Genomic DNA, 21,521 nt, shown 5'->3' with positions numbered 1-21,521 from the left:
TATACTTGTGTAACATAAATTATTGAGGTGAACTTTCAAGTGTATTGCTTTTTCAACAAGCTGGTTTTAGTTTTTGTTCTTAGGGTGTATTGAATTAGGATTTTGAAGGATAATTTTTGCTTAAAAAAGTCTCGAGGATTTTAAAAGATTTTGTAGGATTTTAATGACTTTTATGATTTCAAAAGACTATCAGGACTTAAATCATAAGATGATTTTATGGATTTATAATATTTCAAAAGATTTTATGAATTTTAAGAACTCGATAAAATGAAGAGAGAGAGAGAGTAAAAACAATCTCAAGAAATCTCATGTTTTCATGAAAGACATTTTTATGCTAAAATTTCACTAGAAAATTCCACAAAATCCAATTTATTAAACAATCATTTGAAATTTGAATGATTTTGAATAGAATGTTCAATGACTGGAAGTGGAAGTGAAAGATCAAATTAAAAATGGTGAATGCAATAGAAGAGCAACCATATTCAAAGATGTCTTACATTTCATTGTTGTGTAAGGGAATGAGTCGCTCTATTTGTGTTGCTTTGGACTGTCAATTTCTTGATTTTGTTTGATAAGTTTGAACATGTCTTTCAACAATCAAAAACATGTAATGTAGTCATGTGTACTTTTGTAGCGTTAGTACTATTATGTAAATGAATTTTATTATTGGATTTTAACTATTGGATTGGACATGTAATTTTATTTGACACCAAATCCTATCCCTCCATTTCATTTTAACCAAACACTCAAAATTATTCACTTCACATGATGTGCAACCGTGCATTAAATCTGTCTAGAGTGAGTTAACCATTCTAAAACCAAAACCAAAAAGTTGCTGAACATAAACTTAGAGGCATTCTTAAAGCAACTAAACGACATATGTAGTGAGCCATGTTGTTACTCTGTAATAAATAGCAGGAAGTACCATTACCACATTTATTTACATTAGGTTTTTCTAGAACAAAAACTTTTTGATTCTTCTCAGCCAAGCAGTAAGCACAACAAATTGTTTCTTCCTGATAAGATCCTCAAAAAATTCTGTAAGGTACAAGAAAGTTTCACTTCATCAAAACATACCAGAAAACATAAGTTCTAGTTAACAAAAAAACCAAGAAAATTGGACTGAATAATTCAAAATCCACCATGAAGAGAGATAAATTTGAAGTCTATTTGATTTTCCAAGCATTAACACTATGATGTCAATTTTCTCTTAACAAATGATAGAACTGTTAGGGGAAACAAAATGAAGCCAACTACACGAGTTCCATTTCGTACCAAGTTACCAACATTTAATATATCAATCTGAGTATCTTTGTATATATCCTGCAAAGTTTTTACTTATCATCTAAAAGTATTTGAATTTATAAAATTTGAACATGAGTTGTGAGTTGTCCTATTTCTTAGAAGGATTCATTTCACCCATTCCTTTACTATCTCATACTCAAACAACTTTAGATTTTCAGCATGAATAGCCATAACCACCTCATTCTGATAGCAGATAAAAAACAGAATCTTATAAGACTATTATACACAAATAAATTCAAAGAGATTCACAGAAAACTTATACATTAGCTATATTTTCCAATTTGGCTCCATTTGTGTTCAACTCGATGTACCACTTAGAATTCATTATCCATAATACAACACTACATGGACATTCCAGGAGCAATGAGACATACTCAACGGTTCCATGTTCATCCAAAGAACCAGACACCAAATTAAGAAAACAGATGTGAAACACGGTTCTAAGATTCCACATTCTCAAATTAGGATATAAAATTTGAACCTCATCAAGAACATTTGTATAATCACACAAATATGTTGTATATAATTTTTTCTCAAGCATCAAGAGATAACACTAACAAAATGGGTTCAAGAGAAGATCCATAAAAACCTCATAAGAGTTACACATGTAATCAACATTCTATCAATTTCTATAAGTACACAGTTTACACTGATTTTCAACAAGAATAAAAAGCCAAAACAACACACCATAAATGATAAGATCCAAAAATGCAATATGGATTTGATAAACATATAATGTAAAATACAAAAACATAGAGACAAAAAGAGAGATATCGGTGACTGACCAGACCATATCTAAATTAAAACATACCTGAAAGTTTATTTGCAAAACCCAGGGTCTGAAACAGTTCCACGGCTGTCTTGTGCTGAGCAACAAATGCGAAAAGCTCCAAGACTTCATCTTCATCAAAATAAGTAAGCAATTCATAAACTGACAAAAGCAGTAGAAAACCAAGAACCACCAGAGAATTTTCAGTACTTTTCATGTTAGCTTTCAAATCAAGTGCTAGCTTCAATGTTTCTTCTCTTACACCAGGTTTAATCTTCGGTGAGATTCTCATCAGTTGTTCTAGCAGAAAGACACTGCTACCATCAATAACAGCATGGTCTCCCTCGTTACATCGTGGAATAATTGGGTTTTGTATTATATCCAAAACAACTTTTGTTGGATCTGATGATTCTGATAGAAACTGGTACCAATAGGATAAACAACTGAATATTATTGTTTATTATTGAATATTCTCTGGGGAAAGGTTTCCTAATCAGAGATAAATATACAATCACACACTTGTAATGAATTGAAATTACACAGAAATATTCACAGTACACACTCACAAGGTTCCGAGAGCCTTGTGTCTCTCCTTTTCCAATGAACCACACAATAATTCTAAGATAACTATTAAGTCTGACTATTCTTTATTTATATAACAGAATACACATTCTAGAAAATAACTGCACACAATAACTGTTAAATAATAACTACTGCACAGAAACTTGTAACTGTCCATAACAGACACAGAAACTGCCAAGTCAGTTTCTGTTTCTGTTTCTATTCCTTGAATAATATTTCTTTATGAGAGGTCTAACAGATTCTTGCAGATTGACTAGAATCTCAGTTCATCACTTGGGAGCAACTGCAAACTTGTTCCATCAATGGTTGGACTTAATCGATCATCCGTGCTAGATGCAACTGCATATTTGGATAGCAGAGGATTAAGATCCCTCATATTTTTAGAAACAACAGCAAATGAAGATGACAAATGGATTTTTGGAATGTATGGGTGAGAGAGGAAATCATTATATTAATTGTTATAGTCAAAGTCAATATAGAAGCTTAACTGAATCACCAAAGACAGTGTTAAATTGATTAATAATTATAAACAAGACTAGAAATAGTTGCACTTATATAATCCAAACATGTAGATCAGGTTATTAAAAATATCAACATCATAAAAAGAAACAGCTGAAATGAAACTCCTTCTATAAACTAGATGAATAAGAACTTTTACCCGATGCTTTTTCCTCATCAAAATAGTTTATTAATGATTCAAATTGTTTCTCTGTCAACTCAGACTCCTTCAATTGTCCATCAAATTTATCCAGCTTTGAACCAGGATCCTTGATTTTTCCTTCTTTTAACTTGAGCTCTTTGACCAGTACTTTGAACTTATTCTCTTTTGACTCGAGTTCTTTCCACCTTTCTTCAATTTGATTCTCTTTTGATTTGTATTCCTCGACTTGGCTTTCAAGTTGCTTCTCTTTTGATTTGAAGTCCTCAACTTGGTTTTCGAATTGCTTCTTTTTTTATTTGAACTCCTTAACTCGACCTTCGAACCCCTCATCCTTTGATTCAAAATCCTTCACGTGTGCTTTGAATTCCTCTTCTTTTGACTGGAACTCCTTCATTTGTTCTTCATATTGCTTTTCTTGTGTTTCGAGCCGCTTCTGTCGGCTCTCGAAATGCTTCTTTTCAGATTCGAGCTCCTTCGCCCGGCCTTCAAATTCATCCTCTTTTAACTTTAACTCCTTCAGTCAGCCATCAAGTTGCTTCGCTTTAGACTCAAGTTCTTTAACTTGTCCTTGAGTATGTCTCTCTTTTGATTTAAGCTCCTCCACTTGGCTTTCAAACAGCTTCTTTTTAGATTGCTGCTCCATCATTTGGCTTTCAAATTCTCTCTCTTTTGATGCATGCTCCTTCATCCGGCCTTCATGCTGCTTCTCTTTTGACTCAAGCTCCTTGATTCGGTTTTCAAACTGCCTCTTTTTAGATTCCAGCTCCTTCACTTGGCCATTGAGTTGCTTCTCTTTAGAGGCAAGCTCCTTAAGTTGTCCTTTCAATGGCATCAATTTTGTATTGAGCTCCTCCACCTCGCTTTTGAAATGCCTCTCTTTAGATTCCAGCTCATTCACTCGGCCTTCAAATTCTTGTTCTTCTGATTCATGCTCCTTCAATCGGCCTTCAAGTTGCCTCTCTTTCGACTCAAGCTCCTTAATATGGCTTTCGAAATGCTTCTGTTTTGATACCAAATCATTCATCAGCTCCTTCACGTGGCTTTCCAATTCCTTTTGTTTTGAAATGTTATCCATGACTTGATGAAGTTCCAACTCTTTTGTCTTTAGTTCTTTCTTGCGCTCTCCAATCAAGTCCTCCATCAAACGGAGCTGCCCTTCCTTTGCTACAAAATCCTTGACACATTTGTTAGTTTCCCCCTGCATTTTCTTGCGAGCTTTGTTAATTCTCCCAACATAACTAATTTCCTTTTTCTTATTTTCAAGATCTTCGCAGCAATCCTCAATATCTCTCTTTATGGACTGCAATCTCCTCTCTTCTACTTGTGTCTTGCTTCTGATATCCTCAAATGATTTTTCTACCAACACAAGTTCTTCTTTGAGTGTGGAAAATGATTTATCAGTTGACATGGCAGGAACATCATCATATGGTGTTGGAGACACCTTGGATTTCTTCATCGAACCACACAAGGAATTGTTGACATCGGATACCCTCTTGACTGGCAGTGTAGTTGTATGCCTCTTCTTATGAAACCATAATGATAAAGTATCATCATCATCTTCTTCTTCTTCTTCACGAGAAGCTGATTGCGATGTATTTTTATCAAATGATGTGAGCCATTTAAATTTAAGTGTTCTTCATCATCATCATCACCATCACCAACACAGAACTTTGGCTTATCAAAAGCCTCAACAACATCCATTCAACTATAGAAACTGTAACTTCTCAGCAATTACAAGAACACCTCAAAATCCTGGGAAGAAAAAATAAAAATTCAACCTTTTAACTTTGAAAAAATTCCAGGACATTAATCAAATAATATATTATACTTCCAGAAGTATAATCATAATAACGAATCGATAAATACTATAAAATACTCAAAAAAAATACCCATGTAAAAAAAAGTAAACTTTTCAAGTATACACATTTAATAACTTAAACATTGCATGATATTGATGAAAAATATAGAAAAAAAAAAACGAAGAAAAAAGTTGAGGTTTTTACTTTTTAGCAAGCCGTTCCGTTCCATTTGTGAAGATTGAAATTTGACAAGCTTTGTGTTATCTTCTTCTTCTTGAAAAATAGAGTAAACCCTAGAAGAGAAAAATGGAAAAAGTGTAGTTAGAAATTTGTTGGTATTTTGAAAGTGAAAATGAAAATGAAATGAATGAAACAAAAGAGAAGAGAAGAGAAAAGCGAAGATTGTTTGTTATTTTTGGTTGCCATCAGTTTTGTTGTGTGAAGTTATGCTCCACAAAAGAGACTCCAAAATGGCAAATAATTAAAAGAGAAATTCTTGTGTAGGAACGAACTTAACCTATCATCCTTATAAATAACAAATTAAAACATGACACGTCGTTGCTTTCTTTTAAAATAATTATAAAATAAATAAATCAACTAGTCATTTCTCTCTCTCTCCTACGGATGGCAATTGGACCCAAATCCAATGGGTACCCGCAAAAAATATCCACAATGGATAGGGTAAAATCCCGCTTTTATGGATCTGGGCACGGGTACGGGTAATATCCACAAAATTAAATGGGTACGGGCACGGGTAAGGATACTATACTACCCAGACCCGCAACCCGCAAATACATATTTATATAATATCATAAATTATTTATTTATTTTTTATGTATAATTAATTAATTAATTTAGCTATTTCAGCCTAAACCTAAACTTAAACCAAACAACTGCTTAATACAATAACAACTCCATCATGCCGGTGTATAACTTTTTGGATGTTTTCTATTTGACTAAATACCACGATTCATATTATTTTATGAGTTAATTTTAAAAAATTGGGATCGTAGTTTTATTTCATTTGTGATATTTTTTTTTTCATAGTTAAAGTGCGGGTAATGGGTGCGGGTATGGGCACTGAGGTACCCATAGGGTATGGGGAAGGGGACTAAAGTTGTTACCCACGAGGGTACGGGCACGGGTACGGGTATTTTTTATAAATGCGGGTATGAGGACGGGCACTGTAGTACCCTACCCATTGGGTACCCATTGCCATCCCTAGTCCACCACCACTAGTTCGTGATCTTCCATCACCATTCACCACCAACATCATTCATGGTGGAAAAACAACGATGTGTCGTGTTTCAATTTGTTGTTTGTAAGGATAATAGGTTAGGTTCGTTCCTACACAAGAATTTCTCATAATTAAATATGATTATGATCAAAGTTGCCTAAGTTATATCTTCCTTGTTTTCTCTTCGGAGAATTGTTGTTGACACATGTGATAGGACTGAAAAACACATGTAAAAGACGAAAATGCTCATGCGACAATTAACTACCGAAGTTTGGAACCGGCTGCAGTTAACTACAGAGAATTGTTGTTGACACATTTTGTTTGGCTGAGACACACGAGTAATTTACCTAAATGCCCCTCGGTAGTTAACTGCCGAAGTTTGTGGAAACCGGCTGCAGTTAACTGCCGAGGATTTCCTTGGCAGTTAACTATCGAGGAATTCTTCGACAGTTAACTGCCGAAGCGTCCTGAAGCCAAGACAGAGGCAGCAGCTTCATTTCTTGAACCTGCAATGTAATACCCCGCATGTAAAAATTCAGTATCAGTTATTTTATCTTTGGAATTTTTTTTAGGGACAGACAAAATGGTAATTGTGCATAAGACTTTTCAGGACTGAAACATATTATTTCAACGGACTATGGGGAATGAAGTATTTCGCTTAAAACTTTTACGATATTTTATCGGATATTCTAGTTTGAAGAAGAGTGTAGAAAAGGGCATTTTGGTCATTTCTTACCTAAGGATACAAATAAGACAAAACATGAAATTTCTACCCTTTTCTCCATCTTTCTCTCTCTCCAAATTTCAGATTTTTCTTCTCTCTTCCTCTCTAGCTCACGTCTTCTCTACCTCTCCTCACCCAATCCACCAAAAATCATTAATTCTTCATGAAATCATCACGAAAATTGTTTAAGAGTGTCCCTTGTAGTGATTAGACCAAGAAGTAAGCTTCAAAAATTAATCCCTCTTCCTTCAAATCAGCCATCTACCCATCCTTCTAGACTTTGGGAAAATTTCATTTTTTTCAAGCAAGAGGGAAAGAGTTCAAGAGAGGAAATTCATGGTGGTGTTTTGTTTGGTTGCTAGGTTCAAGGTTTGAAGTGGAATCTCAAGTGGGAAGCTTATTTCAGTAAGAGTTTATTTCAAACAAGGTTAATTATAAATGCCCTTATGGTTGAGCATGAAGTTGGTTGAGGTTTGAAATGCAAAAGTGAGACGAGCCTATGCCATTTTAAAGGATTAAAGGTGAGTTCCTTTAGCTTAGAACCCACCTTTGGGAATGGATTATGATTATGTTAGATTAATGAGATAACATGAATAATTAGGCCATTTTTATGATTTCTTGTCTTTTGTGCAAGCATGACAACTATGCTATATGAATGATACATTTGAAACAGAATAGATATGAGATAGTAGAATGATTATTTCTGAACTAGTACAATTATTAGTTATTCTAAAATCTCTTTTATGTTAATAAGTATGTTTATGTTAGCATAATTGTTGGAGGGAAATTTTATCTAGACAATTGATATGTATAATTATGGTAATGATTTGAAATACAGTCTATGAGTAATATGCTCACAGTGAATTATAGAAAATCACATAAAAATGGAAATGAGTAGAAAAACTTGAAATGAGTAACATGATCATAGAAAAAGAAAGAAAGAAAGAAAGAAATAATAATAAATTTGATAAAATCTCCGTTTGCTACAACGAAGAGATAATGTAGCCTATGAGGAACGGCTCATAGTAACGAATGTGAAACTCCGTTTGCTACAACGAAGGGATAATGTAGCCTATGAGGAACGGCTCATAGTAACGAATGTGAAACTCCGTTTGCTACGACGAAGAGATAATGTAGCCTATGAGGAACGACTCATAGTAAATAATGTGAAACTCCGTTTGCTACAACGAAGAGATAATGTAGCCTATGAGGAACGGCTCATAGTAACGAATGTGAAACTCCGTTTGCTACAACGAAGAGATAATGTAGCCTATGAGGTACGGCTCATAGTAACAATAATGAAAGAGTTACCGTTCGCCATAACGAAGAGATAATATGATATATACGCATATAATGAAATGTATAACTAATGATACTCATATTAACATGAAAATTATGTTTAGTATGAATTAGCTACGAAGCCATATCTTATTGGCATTTTGCCAATCATTGGAAATGATGAATTTTAGTTACGGAACTACGGAACTCCAGCTCAGTTAGAAGAAACTAGTTGTTACCAAAAAAAAAAAAAAAAAAAAAAAAAAAAAAAAAAAAAGAATCAGAGACATACTCAGATAAGTATGTCAAAGTATAAGCTATACTAGAATACGATATATTGGATTTATGTTTATGATTATTATTATGATTATGGTGGTTATGTTTATGATTAAAGTTATGAGTATGACTGTATTTATTATTTAATCGATGTAGTATTTCAGATAGTGATTCTAGTTATCCCATTATCGTGCTCAGTTTTGCATAATAAAATCATATAAACCCGAAATGGGTTGAGTTTAGTAACAGATGGCGATCGTAGGTTCCCCGAGATTGCCTACAGCCTAGGATAGGTGGAACTCACTGAGACATTTTGTCTCACCCCAATCCTTTTTATTTATTTCAGATGTACAAGTTATATTATACAACATGATGGTTCGTGATGAAGAAGCAGAAGTCGCTTGAAGTTTCGCGTCAGTAGTGTTAGTGTTACTTCAGAGGTATAAGACGAGATTTTTTTTGTATCTTATTCAGAGGAAATTTTTATTGTTGTAATTTTAATGTATCCATTGTCAAGTTTAACACTCATGCTAGATATCCTAGGTAATTTCTAGTAGGGGTGTTACATGCAATGTGTTTCAAACACAAAACACAACATATGTACCTGTTTATTTTACGCATAACGGTTCAAACAGTAAAACAAATATTGGCTCAAATGCACAACTTAATTAAACCAACATTTTTATACCATTAAACAAAGTAAAATATCTCATGAAATTAAAAGTAATGTCATCAAAATACGAATGTACAAATCAATGTCATCAAAATACGAAAACTAAAAAAGAAGTCCTAAAAAACAAACTACTACTACTGGTCCTGGTCCTGGTCTTGCTGATACTATTGGTGCCTCCTCCTCGGCCTCTGGCCTTGCCCCCTGGTCAAGATCGACGCAATCTGCTCCCTAAGATGGTTCATGACCTGAAACCACTACTGAGGGCTCATGACCTCCTCCTGGACCATCTGTGCATCAGCGTAGGCAACAGTGACACTAACCATGTCATAGGTGTCAGGCGATCCCACTATTGTGCAATGATCTGCTCTTCCTCTGCATCCTCCGTATCCGCCAACACGTTAGCCCTACCAAGGTACCTCGTATATAACTTCCTCAGCTTCAGGTAACTAATGTACCGACCGTACTCCGTACCACAAATTTTCTCCGCCTCCTGCTGCGACACACCCAAGTGCCTCATCAGTAGTGTCGCTCCCTCATGTCTCAGCATCTTCTTCCCATGGCTCAACATTCGCCCCTCAATCTGAAGATGCGTCAGACATGCGACATCATCCAAGGTCACAGTCATCTCCCCCAAGGGTATGTGAAAAGTGCTGGTCTCGGGATGCCACCTCTCGCATAGAGTCATCAGCAGGGCATGAGGTGAAGTAGATAAAACAGTCACAAGGAAGGGGGGTTTGAATTGTGACCCTTTAAAAATTAAACCTATAACTTAAAATTGATTCTCAAGTTGAAACTTGGAATGGTTAAGTTAAAAGCAGACTTCAGAGCGTTCTAATGTCTGAGTGCAAAAACAGTTTAATAAAGTAAATGTGTTTGTGTGTGTTGTGTATGCAGTAAGTAAGGAGTATAGGGAAGAAAGAATCAACACACAGAGAATTTATAGTGGTTCCCCCAATGTGGGTTAGTCCACTCCTCACAATCTTGTGAGAGTTTCCACTATGATGCTTGAGATAACCTCTCAAATCCTGCATCTTACAATCTTTGTTCACCTGAACAATTACAATTCTGTATTCTCTAAGCCTCAGCAGGCTTGCACCTTGTTGCTAAGTTAACCACTTAGACTTTTACAAACTCAGCTCAAACTAACACTTTAGTACCCCTAAAGCTAGATGAGATTTGTTTTTCTTCTTGCTAAGTTGCCCACTTAGACTTTTGCTCCTTCTGCTCAAACTAACACTTTAGCACCTCTAAAGCTAGATGAGACTTTCTTTTCTTCTTGCTAAGTTACCCACTTAGACTTTTGCACCTTTAGCTCAAACTAACACTTTAGTACCCCTAAAGCTAGATGAGACTTTACAAGATGTTTGAAGCTTGAATGATTGAAATCAGACAAGAGAAGAAAGGAAGGAAGTGTTATCTTTAAAGAGATAACAAAGAGTATTGATGTGCACTAAGGAAACAAGAGCCTTAGAGATTGATCAATTTCAATTTGCAAGAGCTTCAAACAATCTTTGTTGTTTTCTTGTATGCTTTGCAATTTGTGTGGAGTTTGAATGTTTGATAAACAAACAAAGGAGGAAGAAGAAGTTATCTTTAAGATAACAGAGAGTATTGATTTGCACTAAGTAAATGAAAGCCTTAGAGATTGATCAATTTCAGTTTTGCAAGAGCTTCAAACAATCTTTGTTGTTTTCTTGTATGCTTTGCAATGGTGCAAGTAATGCTGAGCCTTTGATCTCTATTTATAGAGTCTTTGGGCTCATATAGCCGTTGTAAGGTGACCAATGGTGTTATGCCACGTGTCCTGGGCCCCACAAGCTTTTACTTGAAAATCTGGGTGAACATTCTGAACATCAGAATGTTGTTGAGTTCCCAGGATGAACATCAGAATGTTGTTGTGTTCTTCATCAGAATGTTTGATATTCATGATGTTCTTCATCTGTGTTCATCAAGGATGAATGTCAGATGAGTTTCTGGGTCCATTCCATACGTGACATGAGATATGTTCAAGTTTTATCCTTCAAAAGTTACTTCTCCATATGCATCAAAAGTTGCTTGAAAAAGTAGGATAAAGTTGAACCAAATCTGTCTTGGATTTGGTGCAGGAGAGAGAGGATAGTGGATCTGCAATCTTCAGGCCCATGCTTCAAAGAGATTTTCTTGATTTATCTCAGAGTACACGTTATCTCTGATGCAAAATCTCCTTTTAATGTAATCAAACCTAATAGTAAGATACAACTGAAGTGCAGTGAATGCATCATCTAGGATAATATTCTCTTTGGAATATTCCTAGTACTTTATTGTTCATAGTTTTGGATGAACATTAAAGATCCTTTTGACATAGATCCTTGTCCATGCCTTTATTTGTTGATAGATCCATGCAGATGTACTTTTCTGGACCTTTTATTCATGTCAAGTGTACTTGCATGCTCTTCATGTTCTTGATAAATTTGGGTTGCTTCTGAACAACCTTCTGAACTGGGTTGCTTCTGAACGACCTTCTGAACTCTCATCAGAACGTTCTGATCAACTTTCTGATCAACATTCTGAACTAACTTTCTGAACATCAGAGTTAGTTCATGGATTTAATGTCCTTGATTTTACCTTGTTCATGTCTTAGTGAAAACACTCAAGAGCACAAGTTAAATACCAAGGAATTAATCAAAGTCCATTTAATCCTTAATCATTAAAGTTTATTATCTTCAAAATTAATTAGGGATTTTGCCTCAACAATCTCCCCCTTTTTGAAGATGATAAACTTATGATTTAGGATTATGGATTTTGATTATAAATGAAGAATTTTAGAGCTTGAAAATTTTATTTTAATGCTCCCCCTCATTTTTATAATCCATTATGAGTTTTTAGAAGTTTTAAAAAGCTCCCCTCATTTTTATAATCCATAGCATAAATAAGAATATGCAAATTTGAACCAACATCAAAATTCATTCATTAATATCTTTCATGAAATACAATTTGTATGATGAACATGGTTCAAAAACAAAAAAGCATATAAACTAAGTTTGATCAAGCAAAAATGAAGTTTTATAAGACTTCAATAACTATTGATCACTAGCCTACTTAGGGCCTAAACTTAGAGAACTTAAAGACATAAAATCCTAAAGCTTCTCCCCCTTTAGTCATCTGCAAAAAGGTTAGGGAGTAGGACCAGAAATGATTCAGGGAGTAGAATCCCCAGAATCTGAGGATGGTTCAGATTCAAAAACTGTTGGATCATCAAAGATAGGCTTCTCCACTGCTAAACCAGGAGCCTGAACATCCCTTGTCCAGTTAGCAAGTGCACACACAATTTTATGAGTTTTAGTGGCAACTCTTAGAACCCTTGCAGCCATTTTCTCAACCTTAGAAGGCTTGGCAGGTGCAGCATCACCAGAAACATCAGCTTTTCCTTTGTTTGCTGTTACAAAAGTGTTTAAAAAGTCAAACAAGGAAGACATATTTGGGATATTCTGAGTTGTTTTGGTTTGAGGTGGAGGTGGAGGTGGTGTGAATGAAGGAATGGTACTTGGTGTTGGTAGGGAAGACACCAGATACTTGCTTATTGAAGCAGTAGACCCCATTGTTGATGTTGACAGGTTCACAAACTGAGCCTGTTCCATGTTGTGAGTAGATGGAACATTCTGATCTCTCTGAACATTCTGACCAGTTTGAGCAAGAAGCTGAACTTCCTCAGAAGGCAAAGATCCAGAACCCAAAGGATTAGGATCTGCTGACAGCTGCTCAACAGGTGTAGTAGGAACATTCTGAGCTACATCCTCCAGAACATTCTGATCAGTGTTGTTTTGAACATTCTGATCATCCTGCTGAATGTTTTCTCCCTGAGCATCTTGAAAGAGCTCTTCATAGAGATCATTTGTAGTGTCTTCAATGTTGAGATCGAAATCAGGATGAGCTTCAACATTTACTTGTTCCAACACAGCTTCTTCTTCAACATCCATTGATTGATTTTTGCTTCCAAAAGAGTCAGATACTAGAATTTCTGCAACTTCCCTAGTATCATCATCAACATTCTGAGCTTGAAGCTCAGTATTTTCTTCAACTCTAATATCTTCAGAGGGTGTTTCAACACCTTGATTCAAAGAGTCTTCAACATTCTGATGGTCAGCATCAGATTCTCCAACCTTCTCAGCAGCTTTCTTACCCAGCATAGCTTCAAACTGTTCTTGGCTTTCTTCAATTAGCTCTCTTGCATGTTCAGCAACATGAGCAAAGACTTCAAGAGCTGGAGTAGTCTTTCCTTTCTCAACCTTCTGAGAACTTGAACCAATTTCCTTCTTGGCAGGCTTATCAACTTTCTGCTTCTTCCTTACTTCCTGAACTTTCTGATCAGCAAGTCTCTTAACTGATCCAGTCTTTTGAGGAATAGGCATGTTTGAAGTTGTGATGTGAAGTTGACTAATGGTTTTGGCTGTGAATCTCATAAAGGTATCCTGACCTTTTTCTTTGTCTAGAGAAATTCCAGCAGCTTCAAATATGGGTGTCAAGTGCATCCCATATGGCAACCCAGCAACTTTCTGTTTGAAGGAGTAGCATTGATCTATCATGTGTTGGAGCATGACAAAACACAGATTTATCTTTGTTTTGGTTATGAGGTGATAAATGATGCAGAGATCAGTATCAGTGATAACCTCAAAGCTTCCACATCTAGGAAGGAGAGTATGCCTGATCATGTTGTGGAGAATCTTGGGTGTATCTTCAAGATTTGTGGAATTTATATCATGGTTTGGTTTGATATACTCTTCAAAGAGTTGTTCACGTGTGACTCCTACACTAGAGAACCAAGAATTGTACAGTTCATTACCTTCATTTGGGATTTTCAGAATATCTGAAAAAAGGTTCTGAGAAACTTGGATTCTCACTCCTTTGACTGTGGACTCCAGGAACTTTTCTTCATTGTGTTCCTTTACAGTCATGTTGGCATAGAATTCCTTTACCAAGTCTGGAAAAGTCTGACATTGAGTGGAAACAAAACTTGACCAGCCTTGAGGATCTGTGAACTTCTTCAGATTCCATCCTTTTGTCTTAAGACTTTCAAAGTCAAAATACTTAGCTCTGCTGATGGGTCTGTTGGCCATCTTTTCAGCATTTTGAGCCTTTAGAGTAGAGGCAAGAATGATAATGTCTTTGCCTTTTCCTCGTTTCCTAGGAACGATTTCCTCTTCCTCTGTTTCTGCTTCTTGTTCATCTTCAGAGGAGGTTTTCTCTTCAGGCAAAGGCTGTGCTTCCTTTGCAATCTGCTTCCTTCTTTGATAAACTATCCTTGCAGCTTTAGCCATCTGAAGGAGAGTTTCTTCAGTCTTCTCAGAGCTTGCTTCTTCTGCAACTCCTTTACCTTTTCCTGAGACTTTTTCCTCACTTTTCTCAGATTTCTCTTCATCAGAGACTCCATTCTTATCTTCATTATCAGATACTAAATCAACATGGGTAGTGGTTGGCTTAGACGATGATCCCTTTCTCATCCTTTGGGATCTTCTGATTGGCTTTTTAGAAGTGTTTGGTTTGGATGATTTTGAAGTGTCATACGCAGGGATGATGACATCTTGCAAAATGGTGTGAAGAGGGGTCTCGTTTAGAGGAGAATGATCAGAGGATTGATCATTAGCAGCGTTTGGTGGTGATTGGGAACGAACACGAGAAGAAATTTTGGTTCGAGCCATGTTCGTGAAAAACAGAGTATGAGAGAAGTGGTTTAGGTTTGGTTTTGATTTAGAGAAAAAGGTGGTTTGGGAAAGATGAAGTGTGATAAAAAAATCTGAACAAATGATAGACTTTTTTATAGAGCCAAGCGTGCAGTTGGAGGAGTGAAGAAAGGGTGTTGGCAGTTTTATTGGAAAAGATGAAAAACTGAAAAGTTGTGGAAGAGAGAAAGAACTAGCCGTTTGACAAGATGGAAGGAGAGTGGTTGAAATGATTTTTAAGCTTTGCCTAATGGATATAGCTTAAACATAACAAACCTTAATCAAACATTTAATACTTGAGATTTTGAAGAGATTTCTGGATAATCAACACACTAAATCCTACGCGTGTGATTTTCTGACCCAGAATCCAAAAGTTAAACATTCTGATCTTTTAAGAACAGACTTAACCAGATGAATGTTTGAACATTCTGATCTTATGAATGGACTGAACAAATAGTTTTTTCAAAAGATTTTGACTTCAAGAACATTCTGAAGTACAATCTGAAGAACATTCTGATGAACATTCTGATGGAATGAACATTCTGATTGATGTGAATAAATCTGATTTGGATCAGACAACATCAGGGGGTTTAGTCCAAGGCCCTTAGTGATCAGTGATCAATCTTTATTGGGATTTTTTTTTATGATTTGCAATTTTTCTTTAAGAAAATTGAATCTATCCTCAACAAGGGGTTTTGTGAAAATGTCAGCTAGTTGATTTTCAGTATCAACAAAACTTAATGCAATATTCTTTTTCTGAACATGGTCTCTAATGAAATGATGTTTTATTTCAATATGCTTAGACCTAGAATGCTGAATAGGATTCTTAGAAAGATTAATTGCACTTGTATTATCACAATAAATAGGAACACTTGTGTACCTTAGAGAGTAGTCTTCCAGCTGATTTCTTACCCACAAGATTTGAGAGCAACAACTAGCTGCAGATACATACTCAGCTTCAGTTGTAGAGAGTGCAATGATGTTTTGCTTTCTGCAAGACCATCCAATCAATGCTTGTCCCAAGAATTGACAGGAGCCACTTGTACTCTTCCTCTCAACTTTGTCTCCAGCATAATCAGCATCACAATAGGCTACAAGATCAAAACTAGAACCTTTTCTATATCAAAGGCCAAGATCAGTAGTACTTACTAGATATCTAAGAATCCTTTTAACTGCAGTTAAAAATGATTCTTTTGCACATGTTTGAAATCTAGCACATATTGACATGCCATTGATGTTTACAACTCTATCTTTGTCTTCAATTTTTGTAATTAAAGGAAGATAATTATTCAAAAATGCTTAAAACAAAGTTTTATGCTCAAAGCAGGGCCAATATAAGTCAAAGAACAAAATATGCAGACCTTAGAGCAATTTTTGAAGATTATAACAAGATCACATACAACATCATAATGAAGATCAAGTATATAAAAAATCTTCTAATGATAAATTCAAACATAAGATTCATTTAAAATCATGTTTGAGGAATGATATGTTCATAAACCATATCAAAGTTAAGTGAAATCTTCACGTTTCAGATTGTTCTGAAGTTTGACAAACTAAGACATTTTTATGTTTCATATCAATGAACAATCATGATTTAACATTTATGATCAAACATAAATCTTCCTATGAATTATTTAACAACAATGATGATTTAGTTTGCATCTCACGTCAATAACTCGGATAGAAATGCTTAAGAGTCATTTATTTCAAATGTGAAGAGATAAGTATTACAAAATGATGTAACACATTTAACATTTAACATGATAGTTAAGAAAGAATTTTGGGGCAAATAATGAGAGAATATTATGCATGAATTTATACATAACAGAAACAACCCATTGTTCAATTATAAGAACACTAATTCATTTTCAATGCACCCTTAATATATCTTGTTAAAGCATAAGACATCATGCAATGATTTCAATCATCAATTATGACATGTGCAGTTGTAAATGAGTATAATACCATCATGAAAGGAGTATGAACAAAGTATGAAACACTTATTTGCATTTAAGTTCAAACATTTGATATATGCACATATTAGACATGACAAAATTTGATGCATTCAATCATCATATTCATTATAGTGCAAATAAATGTGTACCTTATGCGATGATATCCCTCACTTTGAGATTCAATGAAGAGAGCATGTTTCTCTTTCTTTGAAATACTTTCTCGTCTAGATGGAGAAGTCCAAGCAGCAATAAGAAAAACCTTGGAGTGCTTTGTTCATGAAGAATGTTTGCTTGAACATTCTGAACTTGAGTTGAAGGAATTGTTCCATCATTTTCATCTGAGAATCCTCAAAGACACTTGCATTGAAGTCTGGGCTGAATTCATCCGCATTCAGTTCAAAACCATCTTGATTTCAAGCTAGCTCAGCTTCATCAGATTCCTTTGTGGTAGTGTTTCCACTAAGCATGTGTGTGGCTAGAACTTTAGCAACATCATACATATTATGATCTTTTAATGATAGAGGGTCATTTCCCATATCAGATTCTAGAACAATTTCTTGTTCATCAAACTGGATTTTACTTATGATGTTTGTAACATCACTTCAGATTTTGAAATTGTTTCAGCAGTAGAAGATTTAAAGGATCCTTTTTCAATAAAGGCTTTCAGCTTTGTTAGCTTTCTGAGGTATTTTTCCAAAAGCTTTTTCAATTTCATTAACCTTCTGAAGTTGTTATGCAGGAACTTCATCAACTTTTTGAGTTCCATCTTTTAGTAGCTGCATCAACTTTTCTGAAGTCATGTTTCAGTAGTTGCATCAGCTTCCTGAACCTTATTGACGGCAATCTCAATATTTGAGGTATTGCTTCAACTTGCTTACTTTCATTCTCAGCAACATCAACTTCCTTTTGGATTTTTTTCAACATTCTGAACTTCATCAACTTTCTGAACAACTTTGTTAGCAATGTCAGAAGCTTTTTGGAAGGTTTCTCCAGGGATGTCTTGATCCAATGTTGGAGGATATTGTTGTCAATTTCTTTTTGTCAAAGATTTGATAATCATTCTCATACACTTCACTTTTTCAGAGACATCGTAAAATGCTTGAATGTGAGTGTGAAAGCCAAATCATATAGAATATGAGAAGTCTTCTTTGTTCTTCAATCATATGTTGCAGGATCATGTAGTTGAGATTGAAAGACAATTTTGTTGAAAACATGTTATATGATACATGATCAACATTAATGATATTTTCAAATACTTCCAAAGTTATTTCTGTCTTGCTTGAACACAGAGGAATGAGCTTTGAAGCTTTCAACTTTTAGGATTGAGTAGCTTCAGCATCAGGAGCATTTTCCTGAACATTCTGATCTGCAGACACATGAACATTCAGATCTTCAGTTTCAGATGTTTCTTGCACAATCTGAGCTGTTTTTCTGAACATCTTGAAACACATTAGTGTTGAAGTCTGAGTTTAGATCTTCTATGTTGAGACTAACACTAGTTGCAAATTCCATTTGCTCATCTTCTAGTGATTGAACATTTTCTCCACATATCATCTTGGAAGCAAATATTTCTGCATCACAGATTGGCAACGCTTTTGGTACCCATATTACTTTGGGTCCTTGAAGGTTAGTGTTTCTCTTCTTGAGAGTTTATTTCTTATGACCACATTCTGATTTAAGATAATCAGCTTTGTTGTAATAAGAATATTATGTTTTACCAATCTCAACCTTTTGAGACCAATCTAATTTAGGATAAAATGTCTTTTTGAAATGAGGATTTTTCTCAAGTTTCTTTTCATAAAACAATATACAGGTTCAGAATGTTGAATCCTTTTTCAAAATGATCATTTTTATTTACCTTCTCACTTTTGTTTGGTATAACATATTTTCATGACAATTTTGTTTGTGATAGGTTTTGAATCCTAAACCAGCCTTTCTGAAAGGTCTTAACAGACTTTATAAAGTTGGTTATGTCCTTTTTCAAAACATTACTTCTCTTTTCAAAATAACATTTTATTTCAAAAATTCAGACTTTGCTAAATCTTACAATTTTTGCTCATTGAGAATCTTATGTTTCTCAAATATTTTTAAATGAGAGTTCTACAATTTTTGAATGGTTTCAAGATATATCATTCAAGATTAGCAGTTTCACATTTTCTTTCTTTATACAAGAAAAGTTATTATTTTAAAAGTTCACACTTTTAAGATAAAATGCATGAGTCATATGAGATAATAGTAAACACTTTATATAAAAGATAAGGATCAGATTTCTTACCTCTTCACTTTATGTGTTGTCCTTCACTCATGTGTTGACTTCTTCTTCAAAATCATCTCTGGTTGCCATCTTTGCATTTTCTTCTTCAGAGGGATTTTACTTTTCAAATATCCCACATTGTTGCATATGTGATATGCACTTTGGCTTGCAGGTTTTGACATTACTTCTTTCTGGATCTTTTCCTCATACACTGTTAAGTGCTCAACCCATAGAGGCAGGCTCTGATGCCAATTGAAGTAGATAAAACAGTCACAAGGAAGGGGGGGTTTGAATTGTGACCCTTTAAAAATTAAACCTGTAACTTAAAATTGATTCTCAAGTTGAAACTTGGAATGGTTAAGTTAAAAGCAGACTTCAGAACGTTCTGATGTCTGAGTGCAAAAACAGTTTAATAAAGTAAATGTGTTTGTGTGTGTTGTGTATGCAGTAAGTAAGGAGTATAGGGAAGAAAGAATCAACACACAGAGAATTTATAGTGGTTCCCCCAATGTGGGTTAGTCCACTCCTCACAATCTTGTGAGAGTTTCCACTATGATGCTTGAGATAACCTCTCAAATCCTGCACCTTACAATCTTTGTTCACCTGAACAATTACAATTCTGTATTCTCTAAGCCTCAGCAGGCTTGCACCTTGTTGCTAAGTTAACCACTTAGACTTTTACAAACTCAGCTCAAACTAACACTTTAGTACCCCTAAAGCTAGATGAGATTTGTTTTTCTTCTTGCTAAGTTGCCCACTTAGACTTTTGCTCCTTCTGCTCAAACTAACACTTTAGCACCTCTAAAGCTAGATGAGACTTTCTTTTCTTCTTGCTAAGTTACCCACTTAGACTTTTGCACCTTTAGCTCAAACTAACACTTTAGTACCCCTAAAGCTAGATGAGACTTTACAAGATGTTTGAAGCTTGAATGATTGAAATCAGACAAGAGAAGAAAGGAAGGAAGTGTTATCTTTAAAGAGATAACAAAGAGTATTGATGTGCACTAAGGAAACAAGAGCCTTAGAGATTGATCAATTTCAATTTGCAAGAGCTTCAAACAATCTTTGTTGTTTTCTTGTATGCTTTGCAATTTGTGTGGAGTTTGAATGTTTGATAAACAAACAGAGGAGGAAGAAGAAGTTATCTTTAAGATAACAGAGAGTATTGATTTGCACTAAGTAAACGAAAGCCTTAGAGATTGATCAATTTCAGTTTTGCAAGAGCTTCAAACAATCTTTGTTGTTTTCTTGTATGCTTTGCAATGGTGCAAGTAGTGCTGAGCCTTTGATCTCTATTTATAGAGTCTTTGGGCTCATATAGCCGTTGTAAGGTGACCAATGGTGTTATGCCACGTGTCCTGGGCCCCACAAGCTTTTAGTTGAAAATCTGGGTGAACATTCTGAACATCAGAATGTTGTTGAGTTCCCAGGATGAACATCAGAATGTTTGATATTCATGATGTTCTTCATCTGGGTTCATCAAGGATGAATGTCAGATGAGTTTCTGGGTCCATTCCATACGTGACATGAGATATGTTCAAGTTTTATCCTTCAAAAGTTACTTCTCCATATGCATCAAAAGTTGCTTGAAAAAGTAGGATAAAGTTGAACCAAATCTGTCTTGGATTTGGTGCAGGAGAGAGAGGATAGTAGATCTGCAATCTTCAGGCCCATGCTTCAAGGAGATTTGCTTGATTCATCTCAGAGTACACGTTATCTCTGATGCAAGATCTCCTTTTGCTAGCTTTTCCATCTTTCCACCAACTACACTGTTCATGGCTGGAAGCATGTGCAGAAGTGAACATTCTGATCTCAGAATGTTCCATTTGTTCTTACTTTAGGTTGATTTATAAGACTTAACTTTTAATGTAATCAAACCTAATAGTAAGATACAACTGAAGTGCAGTGAATGCATCATCTAGGGCAATATTCTCTTTGGAATATTCCTAGTACTTTATTGTTCATAGTCTTGGATGAACATTAAAGATTCTTTTGACATAGATCCTTGTCCATGCCTTTATTTGTTGATAGATCCATGCAGATGTACTTTTCTGGACCTTTTATTCATGTCAAGTGTACTTGCATGCTCTTCATGTTCTTGATAAATCTGGGTTGCTTCTGAACAACCTTCTGAACTGGGTTGCTTCTGAACGACCTTCTGAACTCTCATCAAAACGTTCTGATCAACTTTTTGATCAACATTCTGAACTAACTTTCTGAACATCAGAGTTAGTTCATGGATTCAATGTCCTTTGATTTTACCTTGTTCCTGTCTTAGTGAAAACACTCAAGAGCACAAGTTAAATACC

The 21,521-nt window shown here is 35.1% G+C and overlaps 1 protein-coding gene and 1 non-coding gene across 2 annotated transcripts; both read right to left on the bottom strand.

Moving 5' to 3' along the window:
• Positions 1–839: 839 nt before the first annotated feature.
• LOC25498288 (uncharacterized) lies at positions 840–3,654 on the bottom strand. Its single transcript, XR_005643220.1, has 3 exons — positions 3,315–3,654; positions 2,117–2,995; positions 840–1,038 (listed from the first exon to the last, which is right to left on the bottom strand). It is a non-coding gene; the product is annotated as an uncharacterized protein (transcript).
• Positions 3,655–3,662: 8 nt separating this feature from the next.
• On the bottom strand, positions 3,663–5,577 carry LOC120575742 (COP1-interactive protein 1). The gene is made up of 2 exons (XM_039828259.1): positions 5,321–5,577; positions 3,663–5,069 (listed from the first exon to the last, which is right to left on the bottom strand). Exon 2 carries the CDS (start codon positions 4,771–4,773, stop codon positions 3,838–3,840), a length of 936 nt encoding a protein of 311 aa, XP_039684193.1. The 5' UTR covers positions 4,774–5,069; positions 5,321–5,577; the 3' UTR covers positions 3,663–3,837.
• Between the last annotated feature and the right edge of the window lie 15,944 nt (positions 5,578–21,521).

The sequence above is a fragment of the Medicago truncatula genome, chromosome 7, assembly GCF_003473485.1.
Source record: "Medicago truncatula cultivar Jemalong A17 chromosome 7, MtrunA17r5.0-ANR, whole genome shotgun sequence".
NCBI classification, from domain to species: Eukaryota; Viridiplantae; Streptophyta; class Magnoliopsida; order Fabales; family Fabaceae; genus Medicago; species Medicago truncatula.
This window is presented reverse-complemented; position numbering and strand designations above follow the sequence as displayed.